This window comes from Saimiri boliviensis, chromosome 1 (genome assembly GCF_048565385.1).
Source record: "Saimiri boliviensis isolate mSaiBol1 chromosome 1, mSaiBol1.pri, whole genome shotgun sequence".
Classification (NCBI taxonomy): domain Eukaryota; kingdom Metazoa; phylum Chordata; class Mammalia; order Primates; family Cebidae; genus Saimiri; species Saimiri boliviensis.
The window spans coordinates 180,686,196-180,710,220 of record NC_133449.1 but is presented as its reverse complement, the minus strand read 5'-3'; the positions used below and the strand labels follow the sequence as shown (position 1 = coordinate 180,710,220).

At 37.6% G+C, this 24,025-nt stretch overlaps 1 protein-coding gene across 1 annotated transcript in view; it reads left to right on the top strand.

The window, feature by feature from the left end:
- Window positions 1-500: 500 nt before the first annotated feature.
- Window positions 501-24,025, top strand: part of ADAMTS19 (ADAM metallopeptidase with thrombospondin type 1 motif 19) — a 269,818-nt gene continuing 246,293 nt past the window's right edge. The window contains exons 1-2 of the mRNA XM_039468879.2: window positions 501-591; window positions 1,159-1,814. Of these exons, the coding sequence (XP_039324813.1) occupies window positions 501-591; window positions 1,159-1,814 (747 nt within the window). The remainder of the gene's footprint in view (window positions 592-1,158; window positions 1,815-24,025) is intronic.

Below are 24,025 nucleotides of genomic sequence, written 5' to 3'. Positions count from 1 at the left end.
CTGCTGAGACTGTGACACCAGCCTCCGCCCGTTCCGCGCGGGTGCAGGCAGCGAGCCTCGGCTCGGACACCACAGCTCTCCTGCCCGCGCTGGGCAGTCCTCCGCCTGTCCGGAGGCAGCACTCCCGGATCTCGGCTGGCTGTGGGTCTGTCTCGTGGGGCTCCAGCACTAGCCCGCTCAGCCTCGGAAACTCCTGCAGCGTCCAGAACACAGAAAATAGACTCACCACCTAATTCGCCAGGGAGCTCGAGCGCTGAGGGGCCCCGGGGCTCTCTCCCCGCTCCTCCCCCCACCCGACCCCACCCCACCCCCGCCAGGGCTTCAGCGGCCTCCTGGAGTCACACAGTCTACCCCTCGAACACCCCCTCCCCTAGCAGACAAAGGGCCTGGGCAAATTCGCTGCCCGGCCTCCTCTCGCTCCGGGGAGGCCCCTGCGCCCGGAGTGGATCGCGCGCTGGAGGCGTGCGCCGGGCGAGAAGCCGCGGCCACTGGAGCGCAGTATGTGGAAGAACCGCGAGATGCGCCTGACTCACATCTGCTGCTGTTGCCTCCTTTACCAGCTGGGGTTCCTGTTGAATGGGATCGTTTCAGGTAACTTCTTCCATGACTTTCTCGCTTCTTTTCCAGCCATCCCAGTGGAGACCGCGAACGTACGGGTAGGCAGCGCTGGTGCAGCCCGGTGCACTGAGAGCAGGGCTCAGTGGGTAGCAATAAAAATCAGCTTGAGGTGCGGGTTAAGGGGTCAAGTTCGGAAATGAAGCGCACTTCTGCCAGCCTCGTTTTAGCCGTATGTGGAATAGTTTCCTTCTAATTAGAGCGGTAGTATTTGCAAAGGTAAGTTTACAGTACCTAGAAGAAATCATTTAATCCTGCCGGAGTCTTTGCACCGGTTGTCTTTTCAACAATGAAGTGCGGTCAGCAAAATTTGAGTCCTCTCTCCCCCGCCCCTAATATAATCGTAGTTTTACTCTGAAAATGCTGGGGTCTGTAATCTGATCGCAAGCCTTCGGGGGGTTGCAAAGAGTTTCAGGGGCTAGACGGGTGGTCTCCATCATATTCAACACGAGCCCTGTATCTGTGGATTGTGAGCTTGGAAATGTTTTTGCTGCTGGAACCGCAGCACTTTAAGCCCTGCACTTCTGTCTGCCCCGCCCGCAGAGCTGCAGTTCGCCCCCGACCGCGAGGAGTGGGAAGTCGTGTTTCCTGCGCTCTGGCGCCGGGAGCCTGTGGACGCGGCTGGAGGGAGCGGGGGCAGCGCGGACTCGGGCTGGGTGCGCAGCGTTGGGGGCGGTGGTAGCGCCAGGGCGCAGGCTGCCGGCAGCTCGCGCGAAGTGCGCTCTGTGGCTCCGGTGCCCCTGGAGGAGCCCACCGAGGGCGGGTCAGAGTCCCGGCTCCGGCCCCTGCCGCCGTCCGAGGGAGAGGAGGACGAGGAGCTAGAGTCTCAGGAGCTGCCGCGGGGATCCAGTGGGGCTGCCGCCTTGTCCCCGGGCGCCCCGGCCTCGTGGCAGCCGCCGCCTCCGCCGCAGCCGCCCCCGTCTCCGCCCCCGGCCCAGCTTGCAGACCCGGATGGCGATGAAGTGTTGCTGCGGATCCCGGCCTTCTCTCGGGACCTGTACCTGCTGCTCCGGAGAGACGGCCGGTTCCTGGCTCCGCGCTTCGCAGTGGAACAGCGGCCAAATCCCGGTCCCGGCCCCACGGGGGCAGCATCCGCCCCGCACCCTCCCGCGCAGGACGACCCAGGCTGCTTTTACACCGGAGCTGTGCTGCGGCATCCCGGCTCGCTGGCCTCTTTCAGCACCTGTGGAGGTGGCCTGGTAAGTCCTTCTTTTCCTAGCTCTCCACTTTCCCCTGCGGCTCCTCTTCTTGCCCCGTAGATCTGGATGATTGGCATGCACCTTCTCCCCTTTCAGTCTGTTCCTTTTGAGCTTCGTCCTAGACCGCATCCTCAGGGGTCTGTATCATTTGTCTTCCGTGGAACATCTCCAGAGCAGCTAGGTGAATCGGAAGTCTAACTGGATGGATAAATGCCCTTCTCCTTTCAGATGGTTATGTGTCTTTCAAAACGACGTGGAACTCTGCCTTTCTGTAACTTCTTCCCAATGGTTCAACTTCTTTCTGTTCTCTAGGGTTTTCTAAACTAAGCCCACCACGTGATGTCTTTTAGGAACTCGAAAGACAACCAGTCGGCTCACTGATGAATCTCCTCCGTGTTTGCCCCTCACTGTCAGTTCCTCATCTGTTATCTTAGAGCTGTTTCATGTCCTACTTCAAAGTCGCAAGAATAATTCTATAGGGAATTAATCTGACAGTTGTATAGAATTTAAACACATCAACAGCCATCCTGGACACCTGTTCACTGTTCCTGTGAAAGATAGGAGTTGGGAGGGACTCATCGGAGAGACTGGAGCTGTTGAGTAATGGGTGACATTAGAATCCAATCCCTGTTCAAAGGGTTATGGTTCTGTGATTTACATTTCATTTGACAGTAGTTGCTTTTCTTTTTTCCACTCTGGGGAGGAAAGGAGCAAGGTGGAGAGCCTTGTTAAAAGGCCTGTTGGAATGGAAAGTTAAAGCCATTTGCTCTGTCAATGAAGATCATCATTTGATTTTTCTCCCTCTGTCAAGACTCGGGTTGGACAAGTGTCTATAAGTTGGCCTTAGTGTGTGTGCGTGCGTGTGTGTGTGTGTGTGTGGTCAAATATGCATACATAAAATTTACTATTTTAACCGTTTTTAGGTGTACAGGTATGTGACATTAAGTACATTCACGTTGTTGTGCAACACCACCGTGGCCTTCGCATAATATTAATGGGTTTAAGACAAAACTCATAAAATATTAAAAATGTCCCTGTGATTTGTGGCTTCATTTTGCTGTTCGGAGTGAGCCATTGAGGAAATCCACAAGAACTTACATGGAGGCAACCTGCTTATTTGGAGTAAATCCAACAGCAGTGGATAGCAGAACATATCAGCAAAATCAAAGCCACCAAAACTACCCTCCGCCACCCAAGATCCCATAGTCAAATGATGTAAATTGTTGGACAGGGCTTATAATGATGAATATTCAAATATGGGCATTTTTAGACATGAGTGAAAAAAAAAGGCATGGAAAAATTACATGAAAAGCTTTTATAAAAAGGTTTTCTGTGGAACTGATATTTGAACATTTCACTGGGGAAAACATTTTGTGGAGATTCCATTGTCCACTAGTTTTTGGCTGGAGATGAAATAATCACATATAGAAAGTTCCTGGTGTGGTAGGAGCAATGGGGAATAAAGCATTTCACTGTGTTGAAATGTGCACTTTTGGTCAGATTTTCCAAATGACCTATTCCTTCTCTCCATACTTAAGGAAGCAAAGTTAGAATTATAAGTAGGTTTTTCATAGACTGAATAGGAGTTTGACATACCTCCCTGTTTATCATGTTGGACTTTTACTCACTTTTCCTATTAGCCACATATGTATATGTTCTGAACTGGGAAGTCTTTGTTATTGAGCAAAACTGCCATTGCCAGCAATACAGTGTTAGGAGTTAGATTTTCAGTAAAAAAGTTAAGCAAATAGCCAAGAAGGGTGGGTTTGTTACTCTAGACTCTAACATGCCAGCCCTTTTCCCTTATGAGCTGGTGGAGAGAGTTGTTATCTGTACTCTGGAAGAGGTCTGTTCCCTGATGATTGACAAGCTCCTTATCATTTTAGGCTTCGGTTTCCACAAGTAAAATGAGAGAATTAGATGATTTAATTTAAAAAATAGATGATGGGATTAAAATTCTGTTGGATATTTAGTGTATTATAGGTCTTGTGTTAGAGGCTAGAATGTTCTACCTTTTAGGGGCTCACAAATTAAGAGAAATATATCATGTATAGGTGGAAATGACAGAAGTAGTCACAAGACAGTGACAAACCAGCACGATGAATCAAATGTTACGCTAAGGTAAAAATCCCTTGGGAGAGGTGGGGAGTGCTTCCCAAAGCAGAAGTTTAACTGGATTTTAAACCATGGAGAGGATTTTGCCAGGCAGAAAAGAAAGCTGGAGTGTTGTAGGTAGAGAGAGGAAACTGAATGGAGGTGTGAAAATGCAGGACCTGTCAAGGGAATGAAAAAAGAATATCTCCTATGACTAGGCCAGAAGATGCAATAGAGAGAAATGATCTCAAAAATCTAGAGATCAGACTTCAAAAGCCTTATCTGCTAGAATATGGGCTTCTTCTGTGAATATTCGTAGAACTACATTCCTGTTCTTTATACCTCTAAAATTCTGTGATCCTGTAATTCTAATGTGAGGAATCATGATACATTTAAACAGAGAGGGTGAATCATTTATAAATGCAACTGTCAGTAGTTAGCAAAAATTATTGTCTTCTAAGGGAAAGCTTTCTTATTGTTAGTTGCAGAGAAGAGGGTAGATCATTAACTGTGTCTTCCCTTCCCCTCTTTTGGTAGTAAGTTTTGCCTACTGGTACCTGAGATTTTCAACATCTTTGGATTTTAACATATTTAAAAGGATCCAAAAGTCTCTACCAAAGGAACTAGATCATCAGCTATCCAGTAAGTGAACATTTGTGAGATTGACCAATTTACTCTCCAGGTAATACTCTTACTTGTGTTATTAAAGGAAAAGTGCCAAAATGGAGATTTTGCATAGAGGGGCAAGGGCTGCCTCTTCAAAGTTTTTAATGTTTCTAGATCTCATATCTGGATCTCTCTCTCTCTATAAAATCTACAAATTATACTTATATATCTAGCAATTGATCTAGGAAGTGCTATTATTTCTCTTTGTACTGATTAGTGTAGAATCGAATAACAATCTTACTTGAGCCATATATTAGATCTTATAAGCATGTAAATATACTACTACTAATCAATTAAACATGTATTAAACAACTCTTATGACCAGGGCATTTTGCAGATATAGAGAATACAAAAAGATGAAGCAGTCTTAATATATTTCATGGGGCTCTCAACCTAGCTTACCAGTTACTGGTGTGAACAGGGAAATACAATAGGTTGAGATATGTGAAAATATAGGTATACCATGAGTACTCTGATGGTACTGTTTTGTTCATCTCTTTTCAGTTTCAACGCATTATAAGATACCTACTTTTTAGTAGGCACTCAATGAAAATCACTGAACAACATCTGAAGTACTTTATGATATTTTAAAATCATTTTTAAAATTTAAAACACACAAAAGCAACAAATTAAATTCCATGAAACTGTGCAACAATTATCTTTGCTCAAAGTTAACACAATGCTTTTTTACTAAAAACATACTCATAAGCACTAGGCCAAAATAAACTCGATTAGTATATACCTGGCCTATGTTTTATATACCTGCCTAAGTAGACATGGCAGACTACTTATTCTTTCCAAATGATGAGATGTGGATACTAAAACAAATGCCACCTTTTCCTACTAAAATTAAGAGTTTACTAAAGCTAATGTCACCTTTTCTTACTTAAGAGTTTTATACAGTAGTTCTTTTGATTAGCTTTTGATACAGAATTTGGAGCCTTCTTAAAATTCAATTATTTTTTCTCTTATTTGCATTACAGTATTCTTTGCTGTGGAAAGTTTTGAACAATTAAATATTTTTGTGACCCCCCTTTAGATGAGGCACCATATCAGTTAGCAGTGTGAAAGCCGGTGTCAGGGCAGGAATGAGTAAGGGGAAATAAACACATAACAAGGAGAACAGGTGGAGTCAGTCAACATCCAAATGAAAAAATTAAGACTGCAGACTGACCACATATATCTACTTTCTTCATTCAAGCAAAACCTTAGGAATGATAGAAAAGATATTCTAAATAAATAGAAAGTAGTATTAAAAGAAAATGTCATCAGGACTTCAGCTATTTCGAATATCTCCTGAAAGATTGAAACAGTTTGGCTTGGATTAAGGGAAACATGCAGTCATTAGAAAACATCTGTGAATGGCAGGAGCCATGCCAGAAGTGCTGCTGTACATGCAGGGAAAGGCAATGCAGTGAGCAGAAAGGTACCCTAGAACAAGAGCAGGATCTGTTTTTTCTGTCATCCCATTCTGCCAAGCACTAGAAGCCACATGTGTGTTACTAACACAGGAACAGAGAACAGAGGCAGAGCTTACCCAGGCATGTGGGTGACACCCAGGAAATAGTCTCTACTCTCAAAAGCTGAGCTGTTGGCTTCCAGCACCCAGTCAAAGGTCCCATCTGTCCCTAACTCAAGAAGAGCTGAGTAAACTGAACTAGGCACAACAGATAGGTGAGCAGAGAAACCAAGAAAATGTAAGCTGACACTCAAGAATATTCCATTTTGAAGAAAACCTTGTAAAAAGTATGTCAAATTCTTAATATCCAAAAATGAATATTAATACATGAAGCAAAAAATTAATGAATAGAATAACAAATCTAATGCTCAGAGGAATAAGAGCAGGTATATATGAATGGAAAAAAATGCATTAAAAAATAAGAACAAACTGGCATCCTTAAAAAAATTAGAAAAAAAATGGAACTGAAATTATATTTTACTTAGGATAAAAACTCAATAGATGAACTGATAGGTACATTTGTGACATGGAAGATCAAGCCCAGAAACTATCCCAGAGCATAATACAGTGGCCAAAAATGAATAAAAACAAACAAACAAACAAACAAACAGTTGTAACCCATGGATCATAGGTCTAGATAAAACATTTCTCTAATAGGAATACATTTTTAAAAATCACTATAAATATTGAATTTAAAAAACACATGCAGTTATACTTTACCTATCAGTTACACTTTGGATGCGAGGCCAGATATTACTTCTTTGAAGGTAGAGGGTAGGTGTGATACATGGTGTTCTGGACAATCCTCACTCAGCATATATCACAAGTGATTTTCAATCAGGTTTTCATAATCTGAACTAAAAATAAGAAAAATGCAAAGCAGTTTATGTGTAAAATTTTTAAAATTTTTATTCTTTATAGTTGTTTCATTTCAAAATTATAGCAACATTTTTAAATAACTTTCTTGTTTTTCCAAGACATATTTTGCACTCAGATTTCACTGGCTTTCATATTTAATATTTAAATATCGATTAGATTATACAATTATAAAATGCACCTACCTGTATTCAGACAAATATGGCTGACTGTTGGTAAATACACAGGCTGACTGGTGGAAATAGTTGTGTGCTGTAAGACAAAGGAAGTGTCTGCTAGCTATGAGCATTCAGCATGCTGTATGCCTCAGTGACATATTTTCCAGATGGTGTGTGTATAATAGTTGAATTGATTGATCTAACCAAGATTACTTAGGGAGAGGTTAAAGAGACCAGTGATTCTAATTGAAATGGTTAACATAACCAAGGTTCGTTAGGTAGAGGTTAGGAGACTCTTTTTTCTGCATCAGAAACAAATATATCAGAGATACGACACAAACCTTCAGATTAAAAGACCAACCATGAAACTCAGCATGGTATAAGAGGGACCCAAATCTAGATACACAGTGATGGAATATTAGAAAATCAAAGAGAAAGAAATTCTGCACATTTAATAGAGGAGAGATGATGTACAGTGGGAGGCGTGTCAGATTGACTTTGGAGAATTGAATCAGTGATAGTAGGTGCCAGAGGATCAGGTAACATAAGAATTCTGAGGAAGAGTCATTTTAAATCCTGGATTATATGCTCAGAAAAAATATCATTCAAATCTGAGGCTAAAGGAAATCATTTTCAAAATTATAAGGACTCAGACGTTACCACATAGAATCTTCAAAAATGTATACAGTGAAAAATCTTCCTCAAATACCTGTTTCCTAGTTAGTACTTCGTTTTCCTTCTAGTGTAACCAGGCTTATCTGCTTATAGTGTCTGATCTGGAGGTAGTTTATGCATAAACAAATATATATGCATGTATACATTTATAGCTTTTTAAAAACCCATATTGTTTACACACACACACACAAGTGGTATTATCACATTTGAGTGTATGAAGAGATTCCCCTTTAGTCCTGTTATATCTGATTGCAAATATCTGTTGTAATCTACCTAATTAGTTTGATGTTCCTGGATATTTGATTGAATACAATATTTCTCTATTAAGAACAATGCTAAATATATAGGATTCTGAGGAAATGCTCTTTTGCCTGTAATGTATATCTGTGTTAAAGAGCATATGTATTGGTAATTTGGAGAGATATTGCTTAATTGCACCCCATAAGGATGGTGCCACTTTACAATCTCAGACCAGTAAAGTAGGAGAGTTTCTCTTTCCCATGTCCTGTTACCAGTATGGACGTTATTATTAAGAAATTTGAACTTTGTGAAATATATTAGGTAAAATATTTTATCTTAATATAGTTTTCATTTACATTTTTTGTTGTTATGGTGAAGTTGAATGTCTTTATATTTTTTATACTAATTTCCTTTCCTGTAGACTTTCCATTCATATCTTTTACCTTCTCTCTCTCTCTCTCTCTCTCTCCCTCTCTCTCTCTCTTCCTCTTCCCCCCCCCCCCGCCCCCCGCAATGTGAGTCTCACTCGGTTGCCCAAGCTGCAGTGCAATGGTGCCATCTTGGCTCTCTGCAACCTCTGCCTCATGGGTTCAAGCCATTCTCCTGCCTCAGCCTCCCAAGTAACTGTAATTACAGGCACCTGCCATGACATCGGGTTGATTTTTGTATTTTTAGTAGAGATGTGGTTTTGCTATGTTGGCCAGGCTGGCCTCAAAATCCTGACCACAGGTGATCCTCCTGCCTCAACCTCCCAAAGTGCTGGGATTACAGGTGTGAGCCACCATGCTCACACTCATCTTTAACTTATTTTTCTATCATATAGTTTTATTTCTAATTCCAATGTATTTTAAAAAGAGAACTATTAATTATAATATATTCTGAGTATAGGAAACTTAGAAAATATACAAAATAAATCATCTGTAATTTTACCATCCAGTGATTAAACGATTAACTTTTTAGTGTTTATGCTGAAAAGGACATAAAAATTTAAAATAAACCTCAATTTTTGGAAGATTCATTGGTAAGCTAGGAAAAGCAAATTTTCTCAAACATCTTTTTTGGTTCATAAGATTGGCACAAATTATGCAGATTGAGACTATCCAGTGAACATAACTGGGAACATGTAGTCTTACATATTATAGGAGAGTAAATTGGTAGAATCAATATATACTTTAGTGTAGTATCTATTAAAATATTAAATATACTTACCCTTTTCAGCAATTCTGCTTATAGTTGTCAGTTTTAAGAAATATCTATATATATATATGCAAAAGATTTATGTTTAAGCCTATTCATTACAGAATTTAGAACTCTCTAAATATACAGCAGTAATGGACCAGTTATATCTAAATATTATGTTGAAGTCCCAGAGAATGAAAAGATAGAAGAAATAGTTCTTTGCTTTAAGGCGTTTACAGTTTTGAAAGACCCATTTTATTTGTCTCAACTTCTTTTCCTCTTAGAGTTCATCACAGTTCTTTGATTTAGAAAGTGCTCAGCCTCTCCTTATTAACGAAATAACTGGTATTTAAGTGTGCCTACCTTTATGGCATTCTATGGATTTCCAGTATAGTGTTTAGAATGGCATTGATAATATAGTTACATGTGAGAGAAGTTTCTGGATAACAAGAGGAGCAATATGTAGAAACATTGATCTTCATTAAAGAAAGCTATATATTGAATAAACAGAAATGTTATGCCGATTGAATAAGCTACATTGTACATTAAAAATAAACTATTTAATCATGTGTTAACTTATGTCTACTTTCTCAGAAAATTAAGACATGGACCAATTTTATGAGAAGAAATTTTATTTAATAACGATTAAATAATTGAATTTATTTATTTAAAGTTTGTTAACTGAATCATAAATATAATTTGCTTTTAAATAACAAAGTTCTTTGTAGGAGCCTGAAAATATTTCCATGCAACACTAAAAGAGCACATTTTTTATTGAGCTCATGCACAATTGAATGTTTCCGCTTATTTGTGATTACATTTTTACCCCAGATAGTTTTATGTCTTTGTATTTGCAAAAGGAAGAATAATCAGAGGAGTTTCAGGTTCCTGGTAGATGGGATCTGTTTTGGAGCAGTGGGAGAAACAGGAGCACCTCTTGAATTATGATTTGGAGGATTCCCAAAAGGAAGTTTTAAGATTCCTTTTGCAAAGTGAAAACCATGATTTGATGCAGAGTGCATTTAGGGTGCAGCTATATTGAGCACATCCATCTCATCATCATTCTAATGCCAAGCCCTAGACTGAGAGAAGTGAGAAAATGGGAGCTTAGCCATTCCAGTGCTACCCAGATATTTTTATAGAATTATTACACGGCAGTGTTGGGAAAGACCTTAGGGATTAGATAGTTTAGTGCCTGCCTTTTCCAGAGAGAGAAACTTGACTTCATCTCATAATTAATGTGCATATATCTGCAATAAATTATTAACTCTTTAGACCCTAACTCAGATGATCAGGGAATGGTGCTGGTGAGCCCAGGCCCATTTTGGCATTACTAAATGCTTCTGCTTTTCTATTGCTTTCCACTTAAAATAAATGAGATCTAAACATTTTTTTTTTTTTCTTGAGCACATTCAAAGGATAAACGTAAGGCTATTTTGCCCTCAACTCTATGTGTAACCTACTAGCCTCAGCCTGGCTTTACTTTTAAGACCACTTCTGCAGTGAGGCTACATCATCAGCCATTTGACCATGCTCCTTGATGTACTATTTCTTCAAGTGTGGTGTGTAGATACCAGGATCAAAATCAGGCAGTGGGATGTATGGATGGGAGGGTTTGGTGAGGTAGAGGTAGTTGTCTCTATTAAAAATAAGGATCTTTAGGAGCAGGCAGATCAACTGCAGTCAGGAGTTCCAGACCAAACTTGAAAAACATGGAGAAACACTGTCTCTACTAAAAATACAAAAATTAGCCAGGCATGGTGGCAGGCACCTGTAGTCCCAGCTATTCAGGAGGCTGAGGCAGGAGAATTGCTTGAACCTGGGAGGTGGAGGTTACAGTGAGCCGAGATCATGCCACTGCACTCCAGTCTAGGCAATTAAAAAATAATTAGTATCCCAGATTTAATGTCAAACCTAAAAAATGAATTCAAAAAGAATCCAAGATAAAAATAAGCCTGGGGTGGTGGCACATACCTGCAGTTTCAGCTACTCAGGAGGCTAAAGTAGGAGGATCACCTGAACCCAGGAGTTAGAGGCTACAGTGAGCCATGATTGCACCACTGCACTACAGCCTGGGTGACAGAGTAAGACCCTATCTCAAAAGAATGAAAGAAAAGCTGGGCACGGTGGCTCAAGCCTGTAATCCCAGCACTTTGGGAGGCCGAGGCGGGTGGATCACGAGGTCAAGAGATCGAGACCATCCTGGTCAACATGGTGAAACCCCGTCTCTACTAAAAATACAAAAAATTAGCTGGGCATGGTGGCGCGTGCCTGTAATCCCAGCTACTCAGGAGGCTGAGGCAGGAGAATTGCCTGAACCCAGGAGGCGGAGGTTGCGGTGAGCCGAGATCGCGCCATTGCACTCCAGCCTGGGTAACAAGAGTGAAACTCCGTCTCAAAAAAAAAAAAAAAAAAAAAAAAAAAAAGAATGAAAGAAAGACCAAGAGAGAAAGAAATGGACAGGAAGGGAAGGAGGGAAAGAAAGAAAAAGAAAGGAAGGAAGGAATAGAGGGAGGGAGGGAGGCAGGCAAGGCCAGGCCCTGTTTCTAAATAAATGAATAAGTAAACAAAGAGAATCCAAGGTAATTTTTTTAAAACTTTTAAGTTCAGGGGTACATGTTCAGGTTTGTTATATAGGTGAACTCATGTCATGGGAATTTGTTTTACAGATTATTTCATCACCCAGGTATTAAACCTAGTACCCATTAGTTATTCTTTCTGATCTTCTCCCTTCTCCCACCTTGCACCCTCTAGTAGGCCCCAGTATCTATAGTTCCTCTCTATGTGTCCATGTGTTCTCATCATTTAGTTCCCACTTATAAGTGAGAACATGTGGTGTTTGATTTTCTGTTCCTATGTTAGTTTGCTAAGGATTATGGCCTCCAGCCTCATCCAGGTTGCTGTAAAGGACATGATCTCATTCTGTTTTATGGCCACACAGTATTCCATAGTGTATATGTACCACATTTTCTTTATCCAGGCTACCATTAATAGGCATTTAGGTTGATTCTTTGCCTTTGCTATTGTGAATACTGCTGCAATGAGCACACACCTGTATGTCTTTATAATAGAATGATTTATATTTTTGGGGGGTATATACCCAGTAATGGGATTGCCAGGTTGAATGGGGTATTTCTGTCTTTAGGTCTTTGAGGAATCACCACAGTATCTTCCACAGTGGTTGAACTAATTTAAACTGACATCAGCAGTGTGCAAGCATTCCTTTTTCTCCACAATGTTGCTGGGATCTGTTATTTTCTGACTTTTTAATAATAGCCATTCTGGCTGCTATAAGATGGTAGGTATCTCATTATATAAGCTAAAATTTGAGGGCATCCACTATAGTGGCTCTGAAAACAGAGCTCAAGATCCTTTACTATTGGATTTGCATCCACCAAACTTCATAACCTAAGGATCTTGCATGAATTTTGCACCTTATATGGTCTCTTTTGCAAGTTCTAGTAATAGTAAAAATATATATGTCCTGTCCTTACTTAATAATATCCTCCCAGAAACCAACTCAGATGCTAGTGAGCTAGAAAGGATTCTCTGGATTTAAAATTATTAATCAACAGGCTATACTTGTGAACTAGCTGGAAGATAACACAATGGAACATTCATGCCAGCATGACTGTTTTCCTACTCTTCAAATAAAAAGAAAACAAAAGTTGAAATCTGCTTCCTCTTCTAGAATCGGGAAATATTAAATAAAAGTAAGTAATTGCAGTCATCAACAATTTTATCAGTAAAATTGAAGCAGGAGAATTACTCTAGGTGTTTCCCAATGTTAATATATTTATATCATTATATTTCTAATAATAAATATAATTATATATTTATATATTACCTATTCATATAGAGTATATTATTATATTTATTATAATAAAATAAAATTTATCAGAAATCAAAGAAGAAATACACTTTCAGACTGAAAGGGACCTACCATACTGCCAAGTCCAGATGTAGATGAAGGAAGACAGAGGGACATTGTAATGAAATATTAGAAAATCAGTGGTCAATGTCAAATGTCCTGTAAAGCTCATTAGAATTAACAGAAAAAAAAAAAAATTAACCTGCTAAGTGCCGTGGACAAGCAGGTGATTATATCAGCTAATCAGATTAATGCATTTGGTCTTTCTCCATTATATATTGGATTCGAATGTATGTAATAGCAACTAAAGTGGGATGGGCACATTTCCATTATAAGATTATGTTACCACCAAATATTTTTGTCTGGCCAATTTATAGATAGGCAATTAAGTTACTCACAGAGGAAATTATATATAATTAACATATCTAAGGTGTTTGTGTTGTCTAACTCTGCTTATATTCTTACAGATGAAGTAAATAGAACTTTAAAATTTTATTACAAGATAGAAGATCTGAATAATTCATCATGGAAATATTTGTATATAAATATAATTAACACATTTAGAGGTTAATTATATTTATATACAAATATAAATATAATTGAAACTTATCATGGAAATAGCTGTCTGTTTATAAACTTAATTATTTAGTACCCCATTTTGTTTGCTAACATGGGTAATTTCTCTGAAGGTCTCCAGTTAAAATTTTGTCTGTTCAAAATAGGTGGTTCTATTTAGTAATGTTTTAAAATAGATTGAATTGATATTTTAAGATTCAAGTTCCTTTGTAGAAGTTTTTCCAGGTGCAGACTAATTATCTCTCATTAGTAAGAAACATTCATGGATATGTCAGGCTGATTTTTTCAGGGTAAATCAGTATTTAAAATGTAACAAATTAAAAAGGATATTGTGACTGCCTTTTTTCCAATGTCTTTTTTTGAGGTATTATTTACATACTCTAAAATTCACCCAGTTTAAGTGTAAAATTCAGTGGTTTTTAGTTCATTTACAGAATTGTGCAATCATCACAACTTAGTTTCAGAACATTTCCATCAACTAGAAGGGTCCCTCATCCCCATCTGCAGTCACTGCCTTCCTATCTCCAGCCCCAGGCAACCAGTAATCTACTCTGTGTCTGTGTATAGATTTGCCTTTCATATAAATGTAATCTTATAACATTTGCTTATTTGTGTCTGTCCTCATTCACTTTTTTGAGTTTCATCCAAGTGGTAGCATGTATCAGTAGTTCATTTTTTTCTTCATGGATTATTTCCAATGTCCAGAAATACTGCATTTTGTTTATTCATTCATCAGTTGGTGGGCATTTGGATCATTTCCATTTTTTGGCTATTATGAATAATGCCACTATAGATATTTGTGTACAAGTCTTTGTGTAGATGGGTATTTCCGTTCCTCTTAGGTAGATACCTAGGACTCCAATTACTAGGTCATACAGTACATTTGTTCAATATTTTAAGAAGCTGCCAAACTTTTTTTGAAATTACTATACCATTTTATATTCCCCCCAGTAATGTATGAGGATTCCAGTTTCTCAACTTCCTCAACAATACTTGTTTACATACCATAAAAATCACCCGGTTTAAGTGTACAATTCAATGGTTTTTAGTACATTTACAGAATTATACAATCATCCCTACAACTTTTGGAACATTTCTATCAACTCAAAGCATCCCTTCTAGCTGTCAGCAGTCACTCTGTTCTTGTCTCCAGCCGCAGGCAACCATTAATCTACTCTGTGTCTCTACTGTCTCTTTTGGATTACTGGTGTGGATGTGCAGTAGTATCTCACGTGGTTTTAATTCTGTTTTCTTAGTGACTAATTATATGGAGCATCCGTTCATGTGCCAGTTCATAGCCATTGTTATATCTGTTATTATTGGTGAAATGTCTACTCAAAACTTTTGCCAACTTTTTATTTAGATTTTTTTTCTACTATTTAGTTTTAAGAGTTGTTTTATACTCTGGATATAAATATTTTATCAGACATGTGATTTGCTAATGTTTTCGTCCAGGCTCTGGCTGTCTGTTCAGTTTCTTAGTGGTATCTTTTAAAGCCAATTTTTGAGACTTTTGATAAAAAGCCAGTTTATCTTTTTTTTTTTTTAATGGAACATGTTTTTGATGTTGCATCTAAGAACTCAGTGTCTAACCCAAAGTCACAAGGACTTTCTCCTATGTTTTCTTCTGTAATTTCCATAATTTCAAGTTTTACATTCAATTCTGAGTCATTAGTTTTTGTGTATAATGTAAGAGTATACATTTTTCTCTTTGCTTGTACATATCCAGGGTATCTCAGGACCATTTGTTGAGAATACCATGTTTTCCTCATGGAATGCCATAGCATTTTTGTTAAAAGTAAATTGACCGCAAATGTGCAAGTTTATTTTTGAACTATTTATACTGTTGTTTTGATCTATATTTATCCTCATGTCAATACCATACTGTATTGATTTATGTCACTTAACTATTTTCTGAATGTGGGAAATTTAAGTTCTTTAACTTTGATTTTCTCTTTTCAAAATTGTACTGGCCAGCCAGGCAAGGTGGCTCATGCCTGTAATCCCAGCACTTTGGGAGGCTGAATTAGGTGGATCACCTGAGGTCAGGATTTAGAGACCAGCCTGGCCAATATGGTGAAATCCCGTCTCTACTAAAAAACATAAAAATTAGCCAAACATGGTGGGGGGTGCCTTTAATCCCAGCTACTCAGGAGGCTCCGGCACAAGAATTGCTTGAACCTAAGAGGCAGAGGTTGTAGTGAGCCAAGATTGTGCCACTGCACTCCAGCCTGGAAGACGGAGGAAACTCCATCTCAAAATACAAATAAAAATAAGAAATTGTTTTGGCCATTCTGGCTTCTTTATGTTTCTGTATGTATTTTAGGATCAGATTGTCAGTACCTTCAAAGAACCTGCTGGGACTTTGATAGGAGGGTTTATACTTAATCTGAAATTCAGTTTTGGGAGAAATTTTATCTTAAACAACGCAAAACCTGTTTTGCGTTTTTTCTCTGTGAAAATGATTATTACTAGAGCAATTGTTAAGGGGTGTTTTCAAACACGCTGTTTATTTGTTTACTTGATTTGAACCCTGACCCTAACAACTTTGGTCTTTTTCACAGCAGTAGGCCTGAAACAAGAGTGGAGTCTTCATTAAAAAGTAACAAAATAAGCTACTGGTTGTCCATATTACAGTATTTAAAATGACCAATTTCAAACCATTAACAAGATTTAAATTCCATAAAGGATTTTTGAGAGCAAGTAATCCAAGCTATTCATTTGGAGGCATACAAATAAGGAATATAAAATAGGAAGTTACACAGATAGTGTTTTTGCAGGATTAGGACATGAATCCAGGTTTCAGACTCCAGATTCCACTCTTGTTTCAGTCCTACTGCTATGAGAAAGACCATAGTTGTTAGAGTTCAAATCAAGCAAACAAATACAGACAAGTGAACAAAATCCAAACTAATGTTTTCAGGAAGTGGATTTTAGTCACAAATATTCAGAGTTATTCTCTAAATGTCAGCTTGTATAACATTATTGCATGTGTTTAGTTAAATGTAACCAAGGATTTCAGTACAATATTTTTTATTCAAAACCAAAGCAATATGCTCTTTCTGGTAATGTAAGTTTCAAAAGTTGTTTCCAGACCATAGGAATTATGATAGACAGTAGTACTGATTTATTAGTATTAATTTATTAATGATATAAAGAAACCCAGTAAAGGATAGGAATGCTGCATTTAGTTAATTTCAATGAAAAATTGTCTCATTTTAGCAGCTCTTATATAGAGGAGTGTCATGACACTAATGGCATCTTGGAATTATGAAATTTGATATGAAAGCAAGTGTTGAATCACTATCATTTTAGGAAATGAACATTTATGAACATCTAGTTGCAACTGTTGCCGTGGAAATACTTGGCTCAGGAAGTAAAAGGAAATGCTATCTGAATGGTTATATTTAAGTCTTTTGTTTAGGATAATAATATATTGAGATATACACAAGAAATCTTTATAATTTATTCAATAATATGCTTCTTCTATTTAAGTTGACTGTAGGTGAAGATTAGATCAAAATTTAATTCCTGTAAATCTTACACTCTGTTTGAGCTTTAAGGGATAAAATGATGCCTAGGAATTCTATCAGGAGAGATTTTGGAATGGTCAGAGGAAAACAGATAAGACATGTATCATTTGAAAGTCAGATCCAAGTCTTAGCTGATAAAATGGTGAATTAAAGAAATAGATTTCATTACTAATTTAATGTCCATGATTGTTTATTTTGCATTTTCATTTTCTGTAGTTCCTTTTCTTTGTCAGGCCCCAAGAATTTACACAGTTTGTGTGCATTGATACAACTTTCCCTTGAGGGAGGCAGAATCATAAAGGAGGTTAGTGGGTGAAAAGATGAAAGAGGAAAAATAAAGCCACTAATGTGTATTTAGAGTGTGTTTTATGTTTAAGAATATGGAAATCCCTATTTCCATTTGAAATGCTTTGGAATAACATACTAAAATGTCCTCGGGGACACCCTAACACTGCACGTTAATATGGTTTAAAAGGTCTCCAAAGCATTTGCCTATAGTTAGCTCAGTTGTAGTATTTTAGTAAATGTTCTAATAACTTGGCTGCTCTTGCCTTTGGCTGTCAAGTCTTCACAAGTGTACACTGTCCAATTTTTGGGTCCTTGGTCACATGGTCTTACGTGTTCATGTTCTGAGCCTATTAATAACTCACCATAGGCTTTTAAGAGAATATGTCAGACTCTCTATTGGAACTGCCTAATCAACTGTCTGCTTAATCCTTCTCTCATTTCCTTCCATTGTCTCTCACTCTAGAAGATAGACATTCAACTGTGTGTTCAGTGCTTGTTTCTCCTTCTATTCCCATTATTATTAAATTGATTTCAATAAATTAGCCCTAGAGAGTTAAAAAAATTTAATATAAGGTGAAAGAGAAAGCAGAGAAACATCACAATAATATAAATGGTTATAACTATGATAATAATGACACGGAATTTTGAAATACTTTATAAACTCTATTTACAAATTCTTTTGGCTGTAGTAAGGTTATACACTTTGTAGAAAACAGCTAACCTGCTTAAACAAATGCTTATGTGTAAATCTAGTTTTTAGAAATGAAATTATATTTTAAGGGCTGTATAAGATATTGCTATGTAAGATAAACCAACTGTGTTTTTTGTCATTAATAAAATAATAACCTAGAGTTTAGTATCATTTCCTTACTACAAATCTGGTTTGTGATGCTTACTTTGTCTTTTAATGATAATGTGGGATACTCTTAGACGTTTTAAAGGTGCCAATTGAAAACATATGTGAAATAATTAGAATAGATTTCTGTGCTATGTCGGTGGTAGATAGTAAATGACAAGGAACATATCTCAAGAAATTTCAAAAGTACCAGATTCTTCTTTTAATCAAACCAACAGGAACAGGTAGAAAGTGGCACCCCTGGCTGGACGTGGTGGCTTAGGCCTGTAATCCCAGCACTTTGGGAGGCTGAGGCAGGCAGATCATGAGGTCAAGAAATTGAGACCATCCTGGCCAACATGGCAAAGCCTCGTCATCTCTACTGAAAATACAAAAATTAGCTGGGGGTGGTGGTGGGTGCCTGCCTCGGGAGGCTGAGGCAGGAGAATCACTTGAACCCGGGAGGCAGAGGATGCAGTGAGCCAAGATAGCACCACTGCACTCCAGCCTGGCCACAGAGCAAGACTGTGTCTAAAAAAAGGAAAAAAAGAAAGTGGCATCCCTATCTTTTTTTGTTTGCTTGTATCTTTTTAGAAATAGAGTCTTGTACTGCCATTGAGTCTAGAGTGCAGTGGCGCGATCAAAGCTCACTGCCACCTCAAACGCCTGTGCTCAAGCAATCCTCCCACCTCAGCTTCCCCAGTAGCTGGGACTACCAGTGTGCACCACCATGTGCAGCTAATTTTTACTTTTTTGGGGGTACAGATGGGGAGGGTTCTCTCTGTCTTCCCTGGGTTGGTCTTGAACTGCTGAGCTCAGTGATCCTCCTCATCATCTCCCAAAGTGCTGGGGTTCTAGGCATAAACCACTGCACCTGGCCACCTCTACCTTTAGTAAAATTCAAATTACCAGAGGCAAATAAATGAATGGAGTTGCTGTAGTTTTCATCTGCATGGATGTTTTAAAAAGACTTGAGGACCAAAATATAATGGCAACTATTTGCTGAACACTGCTATATGCCATACACGTATTGTCATAAAGTATGGCCAGTTTTTCACAGAAACTCACTAAGACATGTGTAGTCACTCAATTTTATAGATAAAAATGTTGAAGCTTGTTGAGATTAAATAAGTCATCTTCAGTTACCTGAAGACCTTTTTTGCCCTAAGATTTCCAGGAAATTCCTTGAAGCCCACAAGGTTCTAAGGCCTTGACTCAAGATTTCTGTCCAACCTTGGGTTAAGGAATTAAAAAGAACAGACATCCTTTCTGAGTCCCTTCCCTCACTCTGCACCTGCATGTGTTGCCTTGACTTCCCTGTATCAACTTGCATAGAACATTTAGGCACTTCACTGCTTTCCCAGAAAACAGATTCAGACCAGTCAATTTAGGAATTATAGGAAATTTTGATGAAGACCTAGGACATTTGGAAATGCAATATAGTGGAAGACCTCTGCCTTCTAGTACTTCATTGTCTCCCATGCTTTCTCCCCTGTCCATCTGTGCTTTCCCCCTTTTTTCAGTGTTGTTTCCAGATATTCTGAATTCTTCACCCTCTGTCATGCATAATTCTTCACCTCTCCACTTCTCTCACCCAATAAACATTCTGTATAAAATCCCTCAAGGTATACAGAAAAAAATGGGCCTCCCAGTCAGTAAAATTCTCTTCTAAGGAGTCAGTTTGAATGGTCATCTTCCTCCTTGTATGACAGAAGATATTGCATGTGCAATATTTTGGACCTGTTTTTCTCCAAATTAAGGGAACTACCAGAAAACAGGTTTCTTAATTTCCAAATTAATTAGCTAAAATCAAATTATTTTAAATCAATTATATAAATTATCCAAGTTAATGATCTTTGAAAAAGAGTTATATAATACATGTGTTTGCAAAATTCAGTGAAGTGTTTTAAGTACTCGTTTACATTACAAAAGAACTTACAACAAGCAAGATCTGTAATGATTCATGTCTTCATATCAGTAATGTTGATATCATATTTATTCATGTCAATAATGTTCCATGACATCACTCCATGACCATCCCTGCCATTCTCCCAGTTATTACCAACCTCTTGCTAACATTTCTGTGTTCACAGCTTCACCACCTGCTCTTTCCCATGTCAAATTTTTCTTCAGTTATCTTTGTTGAGGGTTTCTAAATGAATACTTATACAAAATTATCCTTTTAGGATAATTCCATTCTTATTAAGTTTTCACATTATAGGGTCATAAATAGCACAATTTTTTCATACACAAAATTTTGCTTATACAATGTAAATGGGATTACATATTGTTTGTGTTCTATAACGTTTTTCCTTGTTTATTGACTTGTAGGAGATCTTTATATAGTTTGAATTCTAATCTTGTATTAGCTGTATATATTAAAAATAACTTCTCCAATGCTGTGACTTGGAGATTATTTCATGCCATTTGTATAAATCTACTTTTTTAAACAGCTATATAATAATCCATCATATGAGAGCACAATAATTTATCTAGGCTTCCTATGTAACTTCTTGCTTAAGAACAAGAAGCTCTGCCTCTTCTTAGCTGTGTTACTTTGGATAAGATATTTAATTTCTCTGACACTCCGTTGTTTCATATTTAAAATGAGGAAAAGTATTTTCTACTTTATATGGTTACAAGTGAGATTAAAGGTATAATCCAAATAAATTATTTCAGAGCAAGATTTCTCAACACTGCCACCTCTGCCTTCCAGGTTCAAGCCATTCTCCTGCCTCAGCCTCATAAGTAGCTGGGATTATAGCTGCCTACCACCATGCCTGATCAATTTTTGTATTTTTGGTAGAGACAGGGTTTCACCATGTTGGCCAAGCTGATCTCAAACTCCTGACCTCAAATGATTCACCTGCCTCGCCATCCCAAAGTGCTGGTATTACAGATGTGAGCCACCACTCCTGGCCTATCAATGAATTAATAATTAAAATTTCCCCCACACAGAAAATCACAAACCCAAATGGCTTTATTAGTAAACTTTGTCAAACATCTAAAAAAGAAGTACTAGAAAGTCTTTAAGGAATTTGAAAGGAGGGAATACTCCCTATTACTATTTATGAGGCCAGTATTATTCTGATACCAAAAAAGATAGATTAATTATAATTAAAAAAGGCTTACATTGTAATTCTACATGAACATAGACAGAGAAATCCTTAACAAATATTAGCAATTCAAGTCCAGCAATAGATAAAAAGAATGATACATTATGACAAAAAAGAGTTTATCCCAACACTGCAAGGGTGGCTATTTTAAAAACATCTGATGGTGTCATTCACCACCATAAACAAAAGAAAAAAGAAAAAATGTAATAATGCCAATTATATGCAGAAAAATACTGACAAAATTCAGTAGTCACTTCTGATCCAAACTGTCAACAAACTAGGAATAGATGTAACTACCTCATTCTGTTAATCGACATTGACAAAGAACCCATGGTCAACAACATTCTTAATTTTGAAAAACCACATAATTCTCAAAATAAGACAAGATGTCCATTCTAACCGCTTCTATTCAACACTGCAATGAAAATCCTAGCCATGACAATAAGCAAAATAAACAGAATAAAATAAATAAAAAATTAGAAACAGGTAGATAAGAAAGGAAGAAGTAAAATCGTGTTTATTTGCAGACAACATGATCATGCACATAGAAAATCTCAAGGAATCTAAAATAGTGACTAGAGCTAAAAGTTAAGCTTAGCAAGGTCACTGGATGCAATGCCAGTTTATCAGAAATAACCACTGTATGTGTGCACACATGCATTTATCACAGTCCTTCTCTTCTTCTGGCATCCTCTTACTCCCCTTCCTGTCAGGTTCACACACTAGTTCAGCTTTCTACATGTGAAATTTGAATGAGAAGTGTTTTCCAAGATTCATTGTTATCAATTAGGGTAAAGTTAGAAGTAACCAGAACAGTTTCATCCATGTCCTAACCATCATTCTCAGCAAAGTGACACAAGAGCAGAAAATCAAACACCGCATGTTCTCACTCATAGGCGGGTGTTGAACAATGAGAACACATGGACACAGGGAGGGGAGCACTACCCATTGGGGTCTGTTGGGGGGAAACAGGGGAGGGACAGCGGGGGGTGGGGAGTTGGGGAGAGATAGCATGGGGAGAAATGCCAGATATAGGTGATGGGGAGGAAGGCAGCAAATCACACTGCCACGTGTGTACCTATGCAACTATCTTGCATGTTCTTCACATGTACCCCAAAACCTAAAATGCAATAAAATTAAAAAGTAACCAAAACAGTATAATTTCTTCCTTAGAAGAACCAGTTATAAAATAACCTAGTCATTTCTTTTTAATTTTTAAGGAGTGGAAGATATTATTTTCTTCTTTTCAAAGGGATACCTGGGCACTGCCAAGATACAGATAAAAATTTGAGTCAGGGCTTAAAATGCAGGATGGTAGTTTTTCAATATATCATGCTATATTTTGTGTAAACAACAATGTATTTCAACAATAAATTTAAAACTCTTACCAATTTCAACTTCTATAAATTAATAATATTACCTAAAAACATGCTCTTCAGCACCTCAATAAAAATACTTTTATGCATTCTATAGCTTCTGAGGTCTATTTTTAAATGTATCAAGCATATTTTATAATAAATATTTTATAATAATATTAGGGAAATTCTAGCTCATCACTTTGTGTAATGTATAATCCACTTGTAAATCATCAGAGTTCTATTTGTGGATCATAATAGTACATATATATGTGTTAATTAATGCAACTGGATTTAGAAGTTTTGTGTTTTTCTACTTTGTATGTATGTAAGGTAGTGAACACATTGATCTGTTTTCTTGGCACTCAGGTACTGAACTCTAAATAGCATATTTTCTAGATGTGCTTTTATTAACATAATTAATTCAGTTTGTATAAGAAGTCTGTGGCATTATTAATTAAGAATCTAATTCAGCAAAACATATGTCTTCAATTCTAAGTTAATTACTCTGGCACATACTAAATTAATGAGAATTACCATCTCTATGTATATTCCTTCTGGTAGCTGTTGAATTAAACCTGAAGCAATTTATACCCATTTATGGATTTGAAGTCTACATGTGAGATAAGTTGAGTAAATAATAAGTCACAGATAAATTCTAAGACTGAAAGAAAGCATGATGTAATGTTGTAACTCTGTATTGCGTTTGGTATGATTTTAGCCTTTTACTTCTTTTCTGTAAAAGACCTTGTTATTACTCAGAGTAAAGAAAGTACACCAAGTTTTTATGTTGAATTGAAAATCTTAATTATTTAGAGATAAAGTACTTGTGCAGGACTTTGGAAGATAGAACAACAAGACTAGTATAAATTTGTATTTGTAAATAATGTACTTTCTGTAGAGATTTATAGTTGTACCAAGTGTTCACATATGTCATTTCGTTTCATGAACACAAAGCTGTTATTTGTAAGATAGGAAAGAGTCACTTTAATGCAGTCTTACTGTTACCTTTTTCTTGACTAAACTTTACACAGATACTCACACTCATTTATATTTGCCAAACATCAGCCAAGGTCCTAAGGCTGAAAATCAAAGTAATTTGGTTCTTTCAAATTAATGAGTGGTGTTTAAGGAAATAAATCTAAGTACAGAATATATTTTTAAAGGCCACAAAGGTTCAGTAATCTGTAAAGATCAGGTTTTAAATATTACAATTGAGCTTATTTAGCTGTATTTTATAGTCTCAGTTGACTACCCAAGCCAAAAGAAAAATAATTCTAAAGTCATTAT